The sequence below is a fragment of the Rhamphochromis sp. 'chilingali' genome (genome assembly GCF_963969265.1).
Source record: "Rhamphochromis sp. 'chilingali' genome assembly, chromosome: 21".
Lineage (NCBI taxonomy): Eukaryota > Metazoa > Chordata > Actinopteri > Cichliformes > Cichlidae > Rhamphochromis > Rhamphochromis sp. 'chilingali'.
Window position 1 is genome coordinate 26,805,594 of NC_137949.1, and position 16,775 is coordinate 26,822,368.

General features: G+C 41.2%; 3 protein-coding genes across 3 annotated transcripts; 2 read left to right on the top strand and 1 right to left on the bottom strand.

The window, feature by feature from the left end:
- Positions 1-1,686: 1,686 nt before the first annotated feature.
- LOC308389118 (cannabinoid receptor type 1B-like) lies at positions 1,687-4,794 on the top strand. The gene is made up of 2 exons (XM_080870270.1): positions 1,687-1,817; positions 2,346-4,794. Exon 2 carries the CDS (start codon positions 2,414-2,416, stop codon positions 3,842-3,844), a length of 1,431 nt encoding a protein of 476 aa, XP_080726396.1. The 5' UTR covers positions 1,687-1,817; positions 2,346-2,413; the 3' UTR covers positions 3,845-4,794.
- Positions 4,795-7,094: 2,300 nt separating this feature from the next.
- LOC308389728 (akirin-2-like) lies at positions 7,095-9,550 on the top strand. The gene is made up of 6 exons (XM_080871241.1): positions 7,095-7,283; positions 7,619-7,792; positions 8,206-8,349; positions 8,439-8,588; positions 8,712-8,783; positions 8,931-9,550. The coding sequence occupies exons 2-6, from the start codon at positions 7,621-7,623 to the stop codon at positions 8,939-8,941; spliced, it is 549 nt and encodes a 182-aa protein (XP_080727367.1). The 5' UTR covers positions 7,095-7,283; positions 7,619-7,620; the 3' UTR covers positions 8,942-9,550.
- orc3 (origin recognition complex, subunit 3) lies at positions 9,312-16,694 on the bottom strand. Its single transcript, XM_080871240.1, has 20 exons — positions 16,302-16,694; positions 16,141-16,195; positions 15,951-16,048; positions 15,429-15,567; positions 15,172-15,276; positions 14,919-15,082; positions 14,684-14,823; positions 14,396-14,555; positions 13,824-13,937; positions 13,581-13,714; positions 13,329-13,392; positions 13,118-13,234; positions 12,902-12,981; positions 12,419-12,552; positions 11,824-11,915; positions 11,618-11,715; positions 11,392-11,533; positions 11,162-11,278; positions 10,840-10,919; positions 9,312-10,536 (listed from the first exon to the last, which is right to left on the bottom strand). The coding sequence occupies exons 1-20, from the start codon at positions 16,323-16,325 to the stop codon at positions 10,431-10,433; spliced, it is 2,163 nt and encodes a 720-aa protein (XP_080727366.1). The 5' UTR covers positions 16,326-16,694; the 3' UTR covers positions 9,312-10,430.
- Between the last annotated feature and the right edge of the window lie 81 nt (positions 16,695-16,775).

Genomic DNA, 16,775 nt, shown 5'->3' on the forward strand with positions numbered 1-16,775 from the left:
CATAAAGAAAAGCATTAAAGTTTAAAAAGAACCACAAATACTTCTACTGCAGGCCATAAATCCCATAAATGCCCTCACTTACACACCATTAAAATCACATGCAACACTGTAATTGATTTCCAATTGTAAGATGAGAAGAAGTGTTGTCTTCACAGCTTTCCTTTTCATAAGAAAAGGAGAGGGGAAATGCTCATGCTCATGGAGAAGAGAACTTCCTAGAATGTCCTCCGGACTTCTCTCTTGATGTATTTGACACATTTGCTTGGCTAAGAGACGTCAGAAAGCAACATATTGCGTCATGATCTAAAGAAACAGCCGAGAGATCCTCTGAAAAGGGTTGCAAAAAATTTATTTTATGAGCTTTTGGGACACATACTGGGAAAGCAGCGGTGAACCTTCCCAGGAGCAGTCTATCAAAAATACTCCAAAAGCGCATGAATGGCTCATCCAGGGGGTCACAAAAGAACCCAGAACAACATCTAAAGAACTGCAGTCCTCACTTGTCTCATGATTAAAGAGGCATCCATGAGGAAAAATCACTGCTGACCTAAAAGAACACAGAGGCCCATCTCACATTTTAGATTCTGGTTCAGGTTACTTTATTAATCCCCCAAAATGGCAAACTGTTTGCTGCTTAACCACACATGCTACTCACAAACTGACACAACCTACAGCTTTTAAACAAGAATCACAATCAGTGTTGCATGTCAAGGCACAGAATAACAAGAAATAAGTTCAAGGAAGAAAACAAAGTGAATACAGCCAAAGTAATGATGGTATGAAGTATCTGTTTGTTCTACACTGGGGTACAAGGTAACAGCTTGTGATGGCTTCGGGCTGCTTTGCTGCGTCGGGACCTGGACGACTTGCTGTATCGACTGAGCAATGAATTCTGCTCTCTACCAGAAAATCCTGAAGGAGAATATCCACCCATCATGTCCTGCCCCGAAACTCAAGAACACTTGGGGTTATGCAGCAGGACAATGATCCAAAACAAACCAACAAGTCTATCAATGAATGGAAAAGAAAAAGAGTCTGCCCTCCTCAAGTCTGGACTTTGATTTTGCCATTCATGCTCAAAATCCCTCCAATGTGACTGATTTAAAACAATCCTTAAAAGAACAGTGGGCAAAAATTTCTCCAGAGATGAGAAAAAGTTTTTTAGGTTCGGCGAACCCTTTTCTCTTAATAAATGACATCATCATTTAAGAACTGCGTCTTTTTGTTTGTAATATTTTATCTAATACTAAAATTTGATCTGAAACATGAAAAAGTGACAATAAAAGAGCTAAAACTGCGCATTTTTTTAGTTGTTTTTGGTGTGTAGTTGAAATTCCTTGCTATGTGATGAAATAACTCAACAGTAACACAGCTGGGTTCCATCGCTGTGTAAATAACCAAGGTATTGGATGATGCTGGTCGTGGATGATGCGCTTCCCACTGCGCTCCAACACCTCAGATCACGTGACTAGCAGGCGCACAAAGCGCAGCCTTTATAACCGCCTGCTCCGGCAAACCCACACACCCCACCGGCTGCCTGCTTGGCTTTACTGTATGTTTGACACTAGCAGTATCCGAGGAGTCAGCTCGTGATTATTAAACCACCAAAGCAAGAACAACAACCAACAGATTTTTATTCTCGCTTCCAGTTTTTGGGTTAGGGTTAGGGTTAGGAGTGAAGTTGGTCAGGAGTGAAGGCAGAAACAGCAGACCGGTTTACTCCCAGTGTAACTGAATTGTTTTTATTTCTATTTTTTATTTATTTATTTTTGTCGCGTAATGGATCCGTGCTGGGTATTTGTAGCGAGAAAATCAAGGTAAGCGTTTTTCGCAGTTTTGTTTTTCTTTATTTGTTCTTGTGAGTGCTGCTGGTAGCTTCCATACTACTATCGCGCTCTCGCCTTTTGAAAAACTGTTAATAATTAATACCATCATTACCGACATTACAATGTAAATGATCCATCGGACAGATACAGTCGCTCTTCATCGTGTCCCTCCCTTGATGTCTAATTAGTCCAGTGATTGCTGCAAAATATCGTAATGCTTAATGACCTTCTTTAATTAATAAGAAATCCCTCTATGTCCTACATTCTTAATGCAGTGATTTCCCCCGAGGCTGCACAGGTTTGTCATCAACTGTTCAGTTTCCCACTATTGTCTGGGATGCATCTGTTGTGGAGTCAGCTGGTCGATACACAGAATAACTCCTAGTAACAAATTCATCTTCCACTATGTTAATCTTTAAATAAGAGCTGGCACTATCTCCTGTATTGAATATGTTTTAATGTGATGTAACAAGAGGTACTTTCTTGTGTTCTAATAAATAATTGCATTTTTCTTCATAGATGTGCTCTTCTACACTCCTAATACCTCACATACCTCTCCACTGAGCATCTCTACAGCCTCAAAAACCATGAAGCTGGCTTTGCACAGGATAGCAGGCACCACGGTGAGCACCTTAACAACAGGTGTCCAGTATTTCGGCTCCAATGATGCCATCTACGACGACCCCTCAGCAGACTTGAGGCTGATCAAGAATGGATTCCACTATGAGAAAACTCACTCTGCTCCCATCAGCAGCTCCTTTCCCGGGATTGTCTCTGGAAGCAAGGAGGTCATTTTCAGCGCCCTCTCTCCCATTTTTCCCACCAATGTCTCAGACTTGCTGCTGGGTAATGCTACCGCTGTGGAGAGTGGAGGAGCGCCACAGTGCGCTGAGAACTTAGCAGACAATATGGAGTGTTTTATGATCCTCACTCCCGGCCAGCAGCTCGCGGTTGCCATCTTGGCACTCACTCTGGGTACATTTACTGTGCTGGAGAACCTCGTGGTGCTGTGCGTGATCCTGCACTCCCAGACCCTTCGATCCCGCCCTTCATACCACTTCATTGGCAGCTTGGCTGTGGCTGATCTAATAGGAAGCATCATCTTTGTTTACAGCTTCTTGGACTTCCATGTCCTCCACCGAAAGGACAGCCCTAATATTTTCCTCTTCAAGCTGGCTGGGGTTATTGCCTCCTTCACTGCCTCTGTGGGCAGCTTGTTTCTCACTGCAATAGACCGCTACGTCTCCATCCACAGGCCTATGGCGTACAAGCGAATCATCACAAAGACTAAAGCTGTCATTGCATTCAGCATGATGTGGACCATCTCCATCATCATCTCACTGCTGCCGCTGCTGGGCTGGAACTGCAAGCGTCTCGGGTCAGTCTGCTCTGACATTTTCCCTCTAATTGACCAAAAGTACCTGATGTTTTGGATTGGGATGACGAGCATTTTGCTCTTATTCATCATCTACGCCTATATATTCATCCTCTGGAAGTCTCATCACCACGCAGTCCGCATGCTAAGCCGCACCTCTCAGAGAAGCGTGATTGTCTACACCGCAGAGGGGGCTAAAGTGCAGACGGTAAGGCCTGACCAAGCCCGTATGGACCTCCGTCTGGCTAAAACCCTGGTCTTGATCCTGGTGGCCCTCATCATCTGCTGGGGTCCACTCCTAGCCATCATGGTTTACGACCTCTTTGGGAAGGTGAACGACTTCATCAAGACCATTTTTGCCTTTTGCAGCATGCTCTGCCTGCTCAACTCCACCGTGAACCCTGTGATCTACGCCATGAGGAGCAAGGACCTGCGCAGGGCCTTCCTCAACATTTGCCATATGTGCCGGGGAGCAACGCAGACTCTGGACAGCAGCGCTGAGAGTGACTGGAACATCAAGAGCGTGAGAGCCACAGCAGGCAGGGCGGGGATAGATGGAGGAAACTGTGCAAAGACTCGAATTAAAGTAGCCCAGGTTACAGTTTCTGGAGGGACTGACACTTCTGCTGCAGAGCCGGTCTAATAAAAGACGGTCCAATCTGCTCAAGACAACTGTGAAGTCAGGATAGTGTAGAATAGCCCCCATCCTCCTAGTGCACTCTTCTGTGACTGTGAAATGTGCCAAAATGACTGACAAACAGAACTGAAAGCAAGTTTTTGTTGTTGTTTTTTAATCTGTAATGTTATAAAACTGGATCCCTGTAGAGTGGAGTGTGATTAGTCTAATGAGGGCTGTACTTATTTCATTATGTTCTCATTTTTGCGAAAAATGAGTTGTCTGACTGACAATGGCAATTTTATGAAGAATAATTCAATAAATATTATAGGTGTAAGAAAAAAGGGCATTTCTCTCCATTGTTACAAAGCAAATGCTATGCTTTGTTATCTTTGCTGTTGTCTGATTTTTTTTTTACAGATTTAGCAGTAAAGACAAACTGCATTTGAAGATTTTCACATTACATTATACGGCAACATTGTGGCAGTCATGCAAGGTGAAAATGTGTCCATCCTCATACAAAATAGCAGTTTGGAATAACAGAACATTGCTGTAAGTAAAAGCATTTCATTAATAATTTTCAAGTGACTATTGATGATTTTGTAAGTCCATGATATTGTGAAGTTTGTCAGTACCTTATTTATTTATTTTGAAAAGCAAAGTGTTGAACTATGAATGGCCTTTTGATCAGATCAAAACTATAGCCTGTGGTGTTTTGGGAGTGTTGCTTAGCTGCTTTTTTTCACACCGGCTTACAAAAAAAAGAGCATCTTTTGTACAAATCTACACTGTCATATTCCTGTGAAGCATACTTTGTGCCACTGTGTCTCATTCCTGTGTGTAAATGGAAGAATGTGCTCGAAAATGTGAAATTTGTCTATTTTTATCATAACTTTGTCAACATGCCTGGTATCTTTTTCAATAAAATGGTGAAAATCAGCTTATCGGTACCTAAACTTACTGCGCACACACGCACAATACGGTTTTTTTTCTTTCCTTTTCAAAGTCAAAAATGTATGTCACTATCTGGGGTATTGGAGTGTCACATGTTCTACAAGTAAAGGTGAGTTTTGAGTGTGATTGGCCTTAAAGTAAGATATTTTACTTTTTCAGAAACAAGACAAAAGCTATTAATGTAAATATTTCAGAGTCATGAAAGTGTCATCTTTCCTTTCTTTAACCTTTCGCCTTGTGACCCCTTGGTACTTTTTAGGAGTTAGTAGAAGAATAAACTCCTATGTGTCTTTATGTGTAACACTGCCCTCATGTGGTGATAATTATCTTCACATTTGAACTATATTTGATGCTTTTTGACTGTTCTTCCTTTTAACATTCGTATTTATTTATCACTAGTTGAAATGTCCATTGATGTCAGTAACTTAAATTACTACTTTTTCAACTTTTGCTGTTTGACACCTAGTCAAACAAAAAATACTGATAGAAAAATGTCAGTTCAACTTAGACTTTTTCTAATTCCAAGTCGCCACATTCGTGATGCAATGCTGACAAGTTCCAGTTGTAAATAATGATATTTACAGCTCAGTTCATCAGAATTTGCTGACATCAACAGTTAAATTCTCACTAGTGGCAATCCCATATTACAGATGCAATTTGTAAATTTTAAAAAGTTGAGAAACAGCAACCAACAAATTCTTAAGTGCTGACGTTGCATAGTTTGTCCACCAGATGGTACTCTGCAACTTCCCTGTTGGGAACAAGTGTTTGGAACCTCACAAACACATGGTTGGTAATTCTGATTTTGTGTGTGTTTGAAAGAGTAAAAAAATAAGCTATGGAATATCAGATTTTTAGATCATCGGATAATGGTATCTGTCGCAATTACATATGGCAATAAAAAACAAATGCACATTAGTCAGACATTGTCAATCATTTAAGCAACACATATACACGTAATCACGTAATCTAAAAATTAGCTAATTAGGCAAACATGTCCCAAAATGATTTGCTGAGAAGTGTGAAATGCATTAGTTGATAGCTGAATTGGGAAATGACATTTCCACTACTGATAATCCCAAGTCAACATGCTGAAATCCAATTATAGATATCTGTATCAGCATTTTAAGAATGGAATTACTAATATCTGTTGCCTTTAGAGGCATGCTTAGAGCTGTACACATCAGCTGAGTGAAGCCATCTCTACACGCTGAAGAAGAAAGCTTTATGCGGAGCGCCACAAGGGCCAAAATGAATTGAAAAAAATTCAATAATAAGATCATTAAATAATCGTTTAGATGTGATTTTAATTGAAATTTCAAATAAATAATTGATTAAATAATTTAATGAAATGAACTTGTGTAATTAATTATTTATATGTTTGATTATTAATTCTTTCTCATTTTAATTTATTAATGACAAATGTAATTAATTATTTAATTATGTATTTCTTTAATTCATTTAGGCACTCATGTCCCCCTGTAATATCCTTCATGTTTTTATCCCATTTTTTTAAAAAGGGCCTTTTATTGCTTTGTAATAATACCTGCTGTATTTTATTCCTTTTTTAAGCTAAAAAAAATGTTCCATCCATTCTCTTCTGCTTGCGGGGGGCTGAAGCCTGTCCCACCTACCTCCGGGCAAGAGACAGGGTGCATGCTGAACAGATCACCAGTCTGTCGCAGGGCTAACACAGAGAGAATCAGACAGACACAGAGAGACTCATTCGTATTCACATTCACACTGATGGCCAATTTATAATCACCAGCTAACCTAACCCCACTAACAGCAAGTCTTCGGACTGTGGGAGAAAGCCGGTGAGAACGCACGCAGACACGAGGAGAACATGAAAAACTCCACACGGAAATTAGTAATATGATGTTAGAAGGAATGTCCATCATCCTCGGGCAAAGCACAGAGGCTCTGTATGTAATGGTTTGACATTTTGCCTTCAGCGTTGTCACTAAAACAGCTGCAGGTTTCATAATAGGCTATAATAGCTGAGCCTCTGCATTGTTTTCATCAGTTACTCCAATATTTACTCCAATATTAAAACAAACGAGTGTATTAAGAGTAGAAATACAGGATGCGGAGAGAAAAGAATCACAACAAACTGTCAAATGTGAAGTTTATTCCTCAAAGCTAAAATTAAACCAATTATCAATTAAATTAAACGGGGTTTATGACCCATACTTTTTGACTTTTGATGCGCTGTCATGTTTTGTCATTGGTTTACGCGTCATGGTTCACTACATAATCCAGAATTCAACGCGTTTTGAGATTGTTGGGGTTTTTTTTTTTTTTTTAGACGTGACGTCACTAACCAGAGAAGCCGACAGCGACAACATCGCATCAAAAACAGGCAGCTAAGTTGTGCTAGCTAGCCCCCCTATCTAACAGCAGACAGTTGGCCTGCAGCTGGCTGATCGTCACTTCAACTTTTGAGAAACAACTTTAACAACACGAGCTGGTGAGCGCGGTGCTGCAGGCCAACTTCCCCCCTCCCCAGAAGGTAACATAAAAACAGCTTTATACAAACGTTAACCAGGACACACGCTCACGCCAGCGGCAGCCACAGCTAACGTTAGCTTTGTTTTTTTTTTTTTTATTATTGGCTAGCAGGAGTAGCTAACGCTAGTTCGCTAGCAGACATTTAAAGCCGGAGCTGCGCAGTATGCTCGTAGTTTTATCCATCGACAAAGGAAACGGATTTGAACCTAACAATTAGCTAGTTGTGTAAAAAATTAGGCTCGGTTAGCAGCTGTCCAAAATAGTTGATGTCATCTCCTCGTTATTGCCTTGGTTCGGTGTTTTTACGTGCAATCTCTCCCTTTTAACAAACTGAAGTCATGGCGTGTGGAGCCACTTTGAAGAGGACCATGGATTTCGATCCGCTCATGAGTCCTACATCCCCCAAAAGACGAAGATGCATCCCCGTGTCCCCGTCATCCTCATCCCCTAGGAAATATCTCAGCATGGAGCCTTCGCCATTCGGGGAGTCTTCATCAAGACTTAGTGCAGGTAATGCTGGCTAAGTTGGCCTGCTTGTTTACTATCTGGAGGGGGGCAACAACAACATGTTGAGTCACTCTGTGTCAAATAATGGATTGGATTTATATAGCGCTTTTCAAGGCACCCAAAGCGCTTTACAATGCTACTATTCATTCACTCTCACATTCACACACTGGTGGAGGCAAGCTACGGTTGTAGCCACAGCTGCCCTGGGGCAGACTGACAGAAGCGAGGCTGCCATATCGCGCCATCGGCCCCTCTGGCCAACACCAGTAGGCAAGTAGGGTAAAGTGTCTTGCCCAAGGACACAACGACCAGGACAGAGAGCCCGCTTCCCAACCCCCTGAGCCACGGTCGCCCCAAAGGTGAAAACATGACAGCTGTTACTAATGGACGCCCTGCTTGTCTGTTTACCCCACTAGAACAAATCCTCAACAGCATCAAACAGGAGTACAAACGCATTCAAAAGAGAAAGCATCTAGATGGAGGCTACCAACAGTCAGAGTGCTGCTATTCGCCAGAATCCCCATCCCAGTCGTCTACTATGAATGCTTCCAGCATGGCAGGTGGGCAAAGGCGCAAGGTTAAGCTCAAATAATCATAAAGCCCATTCTACAGTGCGGTTTTAAGGTTTGATTGTTATTTATTTATACAGGAACATCCTCTGGAGGCGTCTCTCCATCTAGAAAAGAACAGCCATTATTCACCCTCAGACAAGTTGGAATGATCTGCGAACGCCTGCTGAAAGAAAGGGAAGAGAAGGTTCGGGAGGAATACGAGGAGACCATGACTTCGAAGTTGGCCGGTTGGTACCCAATGCTAATGTGTTTAAAAAAACTGAACCAGCAAATGTTAGCCACATATTTTCCCCAACTAGCAAACAATAGTTGTGAAGTAAAATGTTTTAACTGGTTGACTTTGATTTCAGAACAATATGACACCTTTGTGAAGTTCACACATGATCAGTTAATGCGACGATTTGGGGAGCAACCTGCAAGCTGTGAGTTCCTTTTTATTTTTAATCCCACCTTATTTCCACATTCGATGTAAAGGACAAAGCCTCGGCTTTCACTTCGAACTCTACGATTTTAAATTTAAACTGGCACTTCTGGTTACTTTATTTATATTTCACCTCCCTTCTCTCCAGATGTTTCCTGAGTGTGGCACAGAATTTTTGCAAGACGGCCTTCCCACGCTGCAAGCTATCACGTGATATCTCGAGGAAGAGAAGCGAAAAAAAACTCATCATTGTAAGAGATTAAGTTTAGCTAGTTTAAAGGAAACTTTTCTTACTGTGCCATATATCCGTCTTTGGGCAAAGGTTTATATGAAGCTGTTGTCAGTTGTTACCACTCTGTTGTAAGCAACTAGGTGCTTCCTCATGTAAATGGACCCTATTTCTACCAGTGGCCTACGTTCCTCCAGCTGTACGTGCATCTACAGTTATCTCACTTTTGTATTGATTCCCAGCATTCCAGGCTTTGTCACTTGTTTCTGTTTTGTTACATGTAAATACAATAAAGCAGGCATTGAGTTTTACACAAGGTTGGCAGGTCGGTCTGAAAGAATGTGGAAGAAACGCAAGTTTAAACAGAAAGAGTATGTTTGCTGTTTGTTCACTGCTTTTTAAACTGAGCATAAAGTGGGCTAATTTGCTCCCACCCCCTCCCACCACCAGTGTTTTATTTATTGAGTTTTGTTCTGCTGGTATCACTTTGAAACCAATGTACTTATTAAAAACAATAAACATCTTTTAAGAGTTGAAAACTGGTTTGATGCGTCAAACTATATCAGGAATAGCTTAATAAATACAAGTAAACTTATGTGATCGAGTGCTGTGATAAACAGCATTGGGACTGCTGTCAATTTAGTGCTTAAATTACTCTCAAACTGTAAGTGAAAGATGGAATATGGAAGTGCCTTAAACCTGCAATCTTTCTCACGTCCAGTAAGGGGTGACTGCTTTGATTACAGTAGTAAGTTGGATTATATAGAACTGCATAGGAATAGCATCCCTCAGCTCACTCTATCTGTAAAACTATAATGCTGCTTTCAAGACTTTATTTAGTACATCATTTTCATTTGAATGAAAATGGTCCAGATCAGAGTTAAACATGAAGATAAAGGATGATTTTCAGGGCTAGCCTGCCTTCTCCACCGTGAGTTTTTTTTTTTACCGCTGCTCGTTAGCAGGTGTTTGCAGACAAACAAAACCTCCACAGGCAACCGTAACTGTTTGAAAAGAAAAAAAAAAATCACTTGGAGGTTTTTGGTACAACTTTACAAGACATTTCTCTCAGCGAGAGTCAGCAGCCTCCATGAACCACTGCCAACTAAATGGACAATGCATATTTTTCCCTAGCAACAAGCTGTTGTATCATGCCTGACATCATGGTCAAATTTCAAGTAATGTGTGAGAAACCTCAGTATATTATAATGTCTTAATTAGTTTGAGTTGTGCTTCAGTGTAACAGCATATTGGCCCAGGTGTACCAGTCATTGCAGAAAAGACCTACAGCACCTGACATCGGTCTATTATTTAAAGAAGCAGGTGTAATTTGCACGTCTTTTATTAGAGTGAAAAATACAAATCTGAAATTAATTTCTACAGATGTTAAAAAAAAAATGTTTCTCATCACAATTGTGGTTAGCAGCCTCCCCAGGTGAGTCGAGCCACATGGTCGGTCTTCTGCTTGGTAGACTTGATGAAGCCCAGAAATTCGAGCTCTGATACAGCGCGGATGAAACGAGCGCTAAAGGACGAGTTAAGGAACAAAAAGTCTTTACTCAAGTTAAAAGTAAATGGCATATTTCAGCAGTCGTGTTTGTGTTCTTCAGCTCTTAACTTTCATTATAACTCCCCAAGTATTTGGGTTGCTTACAAAACTAGAATTACCTCAACTGTCTTATCCAATCATGACACTCAAACAAAGACATAACTGAGGAGTAGCTGCTTTACTGTTGTCTCATTACTCATTTTCACTCACTGAGCAAAACACAAACAGCAGCAGCACAAAATGATCTGTGAGAAATACTTTTTTTTCCTGGAAGGATACTGTTTGACTTCATCCACTTTCCCAAAATGTTCAGAATCCGGATCGTTACCCTCAGCAGCCAAAACCACGGTGGAGTACGCCTGAAAATAAATGTTTTCATTCATGTCACCGTCCGAGTCATTCTGGGCCAATAATTAATCCTCAGACTGATAATGTGACACGTGGGCCCCTCGGGGATCAATAAAGCCTCTCTTACACTGAGAAAAACAAAAGCTTCCAGCTAAAGAAAGTTTATGAAGCAAAGTGGGAAGCTGTGGAAGTTTAACCTTGGTCCATTACAGGTAATGAGTTCACTATTAAATGTCTTAGTTTATAAACTCACTTCCAGCCAGTCGTAGAGGTTGATCAGCCTTCCGCACTCCAAGTGGAGCTTGTAAGCAATACAGATGTCGGGAGCAGCGTTGGACACCGTCCCATCCTCGCTCTTCAGGCTGTCGTTCTAAAAGAAAGTCGAAGTTGTCACGTGTTTTTAGAACGTCGCTGCACATTAGTGGTTGTACACCAAAAGAAGAACTTTCTTCACTTTCACGTAACAAGCTGAAGCAGGTGTACCTGAAGATAGTGGTAAGGATTGCTGAGCGCAGCCTGAATGGAGGTACGAGGTGTGGCATTGAGGTGGCGTCTCACTGTGGCAGATGAACTGTAGTAGCAGACCTCATAAAGAGGCTGTGACTCTGGGGGGGACAGATGGCTCCTGGGTGGAATAAAATCATTAGCTGCAGAGTGTTTGCAGTGATGCGAGTTGTATTTGGGGGAACCAGAGTCTCATTTGTCTTACTTTACTAAATTGTCGATAAACTCGAGCGCTTCGTTCCTGAGGTTTTCAAATGGACTCAGTCGCTTGGCTCTCCGAGACTCGTTCATCTCCAGCAGCGTCTGTGAAAACGATAGAGTTTAAGCAACAGCAAAACAGCAGTTTTAAAGAGGCGGAGAACCCCTCTGGAGAAACAAAAGACAAAAACTACAATTTAAGTGGTCAGTTACCTTCTGCAGCTGGAACAGATCTGTTTTCTTCCGAAGATTTTTTATTGGAGAGGCGATAGAGGCTTCCACAGTTGTAGTCATTTCAGTAGCAGCTGAAATACAAGATAAAAACTTGTACATTTGGAAAGAAGGGACTGGACTCATTTTCTTGCTCCTTTTATGGGGTCACCACAGTGGATCATGAGCCTAGCATCCTCCTCTGTCACACCAGCCCTCTGCTTGTCCGCCTTCACTGCATTCACGAACCTCCTTTTCTCAATACTTTTCCATCAACACTCAATTCCATCTGTAGTGCTCTTTCTTGGCATCCAGCCACACTGCTGCTCTGCTGATCATCACCTCTAACCCTAGCCTAGTTTCAAAAACTCTTTCCTCTAGCTTCACGGAATGACTCATCAAGTTTATCCCTCTGCTCATCACCCTTGTTATTGAAAGTTGCTACCAGTACATTTCTCCTCCATTCCTGAGGCTTCCTCTCAATTGCCGAGATTATGTTAAACAGTCTGGTTTAAAACTCCACCGCCTTCTCTGTTATACCATCTGCTAGCGATCTCTTCTTGAATCGAGATCACACAAAATCATATCTTCAACTTACTGTCCAGCTGCTTGAATCTGGCAAGTAGTTCCTCCAGCTGGACGAGAGCATTCTTCATCTTCTTTGACTTGCTGAGCTGCAGTATCTCCACACACTTCTGTAGCAAAGAAACCACCTCGCCTTTTGCCAGCATCCTAAAAGGAAAACACGTTAGCACCTCAAGTGGTTATTTTAGGGTCAAAGAGAAAAAAAACAAAACAAAAAAAAAAGACATCCAACAAAGGCACAGCATTCGTTTGTTGTCTATGAATAGTAATTTGGCCACCAGGAGGCACAATAACCTTCTGATCAACCATGAATATGCTGCCATCTGGTGGTGAAATATTCCAATCTCATCTGCTCAAGTAGTTTTTTTAATTATTTACTGTCGATTAGTACAAATAATCCATCTTAAAATACTAGGTGTGCCTAAAATTTAAGTCAGTTTTTAGCAGACTGTTCATGTTACCAACTTTTTACTATGTGCCAGCAAATCACGCTTACTTTACAAGCTTCATGGCTGACTGGTAGTCCTCATTCTCCCATACATTGTTCGCCAGACATATTAAATGGAGCTCCCTGATCTGTAATTCAAATTAATCCACTGTTATGTCATGGCAGATTAAACAGCAGTACTTTGGTAATAAAGAAGATATAGCTTAGACCTACAGGAGGTCAGAAATAGTGGGATGCTTAGGCATTAAAACTGTGAACTCTTGCCTGTTTTCCGAGAGGATATCGAGGTAACGATGAGGTCAGAGTGTGGAGACACCTCAGGATGGGATAATAGTTCTTGTGGTATCTGTGGAGATCCTTTATCAGTTGTTGACACACCTCCTAAAAACCGACCAAGCAGGTCTTGTTCAAAAACCTCAGACATTACAGGATCTGAAAACGTGCGCGTTCAGCATTTCAGATGATGAGAATGTACCTTTAAGTGAGAGTCATCGGTCATCAGATTGACCTGTTCCTGTGCTTCCTGCTTCTCTACATATCTAGCGAAACACACACATTAAAACAATTCAAAGTCTTGCTTTCACATTTGAAAAAAGGTAAACACAAATACACAAATTAATAACATGCCAAGTCACCTACCATCACTTTTTGCAGCTAAATAAGTGCTGCATTTGCATTTTTGACTCACACGGGTGGGATGATTGGAGAAAGAAACAAGTTTGAGTACCTTTTGAACGACGGCAGCTGTCTTATCCTGTCCAAGTTGGGTTTGCTGAGCTGTGTGACGTTGAACAGAGCCTTCTTTTTCTTGCAACACAGAACACTGAGAGGCTGAGAGTGAAAGTGCTCGAGCAGAGCCAGCTGCACAAAGACCAAACAGAAACTTTAAACTCACATATTTCTGTATTTGAATTACACAGAAAAGAGGAGGATGACAGACTTGAGGAGACTGTTAGAGGATGCTCCATACCTGCAGTCCCTTAATGAAGTTTCTCACTGAGAAATCATGGTAGAGGAAGACGCCGATGAGGACCTGCATCACTTTCCCGTTGAGTTTAAAAGCAATGTGTGATGTCAGGATCAACTGAAATAATAAAAGAAAGAACATTTAACTACTTTTATTTAATTTCTTTACATCCTCCAGGCCACTGATCATCTGCAGTTAGGGTTAGTGTGACAGCTATGGCTCGCTCAAAAACAAATGCATCCTTTTTGAGGCACTGAAATGGAAAACAGAAACTAATGTTATAAATATAGGACAATTTATAATAAATGTACCATCTAATTCCTGGAAAACATGCCTCTAACCAGAGCCTGCTCGTCTGCAACCTGGTGGTGTCAGGAGGTTTAAAATGTAACTTACACTCAGGAAATCGCTTTCAAAAAGAAGATGTTAGATATGTTTAAGCATGCAACAGTCTTCAGATTGGAAAGCTAAATGTACACATGGACTCATAGATATCAGGAAGGTTTTCCCATCTGGAGGCTTGCACAGATCAGTGTTTTTATGTTTTTTTTATTCTTTGGTCAGGTTGAACTTACCTTGTCAATGACTGTAGCCAGGTGTTGCGTGCATGACAGCGACTGGAAGAGCTCGATACAGAGCAGGGAGGACACAGAGTGGGGAAGCATGTGCTGGATGGTACTGGGTGATGTAGCGATCCCAAAGATGAATGTCAGTGGAAGGCGGTCAATGTACTGACTGTGGAGCAGAGTTTGTTTAGCAGAGACTTGCCCAGCTTGCAAATCCAAAATGCATTAGCAATTATTTGTGTATTATGTGCAGCCGTAAAAATAAGAAAGCGATTCAACTCAAGAGTCTTCATTTACCTGCAGATGAGGATGAAGTCCTGAAGGACTCTTGGGTTAAAAGCCTCCAAATCTTTGAAAATGATTACAACAGGAGGCTGCTGCTGCTCATCTCTGACTTGGGAGCTACGTTTTTTCCCTGGAGTACCAGTGGCAGATTTCTGAAAAACACAAAAACAAAATAAAAACATATATGATACATATCACTTACAATCCAAGTCTCTGTATGCACGCCAACAGTGGTTTGTGCACCCACCTTTGTTCTTGCAGCGTACCAATCACAAAGTATCCCGAGAGAGCAGTGCATGCTCCTGTGGACCCGAGGGCTCGTCTCCACATTCTCCTCCTCATCTTCATCATCCACAACCACAACTGTATCCATCAACCGCTCGAGCACCTTCTTCATCAAATGCTTCAGTGCTGAAATCATAAACGAAACACATACCATTTAAAGCAAAGCCTATGAGGGGAACACAAAAGGATTTCTGACTGATGTCTTAACCCCTTACCTCCACACTCTTTGGCCTGCACAGAGGCCACGTGAGGGCTGACAGACTGCTTTAGCATGTCAGACAGACTCTGAAAGGTCATGTCGTGATCTGGGATGTTCACACCTAGAGTGGACATCAAAGGAAGTTGAGATTAGGTAGAGATGACAGTATGTAATGTAAATTGATTATTTCTACTAGATTATACATAGCTGTGAGAGCCACATATGTTTTTTTTAACTCAAACATCAGATATTACTGCCTTATAACCAACATACCGAGCATTAGAGCTGCTGTGGGGATTTCACTGGCCCTCATCTGTGATGCCCAGTCGCTGTTTTGACGTGTGGAGGAGCATTTCCTCGTAAAGTCCAGCAAACTGTCCAAGATTTTCCTGTTGAGTTCATCTTGTAAAACCTAAGAAGCAAAAAGTACATATGTATGTAAAATGTATTTGTATTATTGTATTGTATTATGTAGAAGAAAAAAAAAGGGGTCTGCTCAGTAAAAATCAAACTAACATGGCTAAATTAACGACTTAAAAAAAAAAATCACATTAATACAGTACTCCTGAAGCATCTCCTGTTTTTGTCACTATATATTCAAATTTAAAACACAATAAAAGCATGCTTGCATATACAACAATAAAGCCATGTATGGTATATTTTTAATGTATGCATGTATATGCTTGCATACATTACAAATTAGAGGCAATTAACTGTTTTCTCAGTTCAATCAACTATGAGCACATATTTTCTACAGTCTACTGTCTGGTCTTCCTGCTGAACATCTGTCCTCACCTCTGTGTCTGTTTTGATTTTGTCCCACAGTTCCTGACATAACCTGAATCGTGTTTCACTGCTCTCAGCATCCTCGCAGCCCTGAACGAAGTAACTCTCTGTGGCGAAAAATGACATCAGCAACTTAATACCACTAAATCCACCGACAGCTCGGGAAGACAAATGTTGTATAAACACTCGCGTATCTCACCCAGACTGAGCGTCTTCTTCTTTTTCTTAGCGCTGGGCTTGAAAACAAAGCAGCCCTAAAAACGTTGACAAATAGTCTCATTTCACATTGTATGACGACTGCCAGTAAATTAATAAGTTTTAATCAAATATGCATGAAGCGCAACATATATAAGACTTTACCTTTGACACGGATGAAGTAGCCATCTTTCGCTACACGGGTCCGCAGTGAACAGCCCGGCCTGTACCCTGAGCTGGAGGTTCTATGTGCATTTAAAATGACGGATGCCTGTAGCCTTGCTGGGTATCTACTTCCCGCCAAAGTTACGTATACGGAAAAGGTTGTGTTCAGCTGATAAACAGCTTCAAGCGTGAGTGCGTTCATACTTTTGTCAAGTTGTTTTAAGTTATCCAACCACAACCCATTTTTCTAAACTAACATAAAATACACCAGATAAATAATTTAAAAGAAGGAACGAAAGTTTTTTTTCCCGTTAGATCACTGCTGTGAACGCTTTCTAACATTGCTGATCTTGAACGTTCCCCAACAGCATCTCCGGTGTCCCGTTAGTCCTTCAGGTCCATTTTGCGTTACAGCTGGCAACTCTTAAAATAATGACGCAATAACCATCATAAAGCTCTATAAAAGCCATTAAA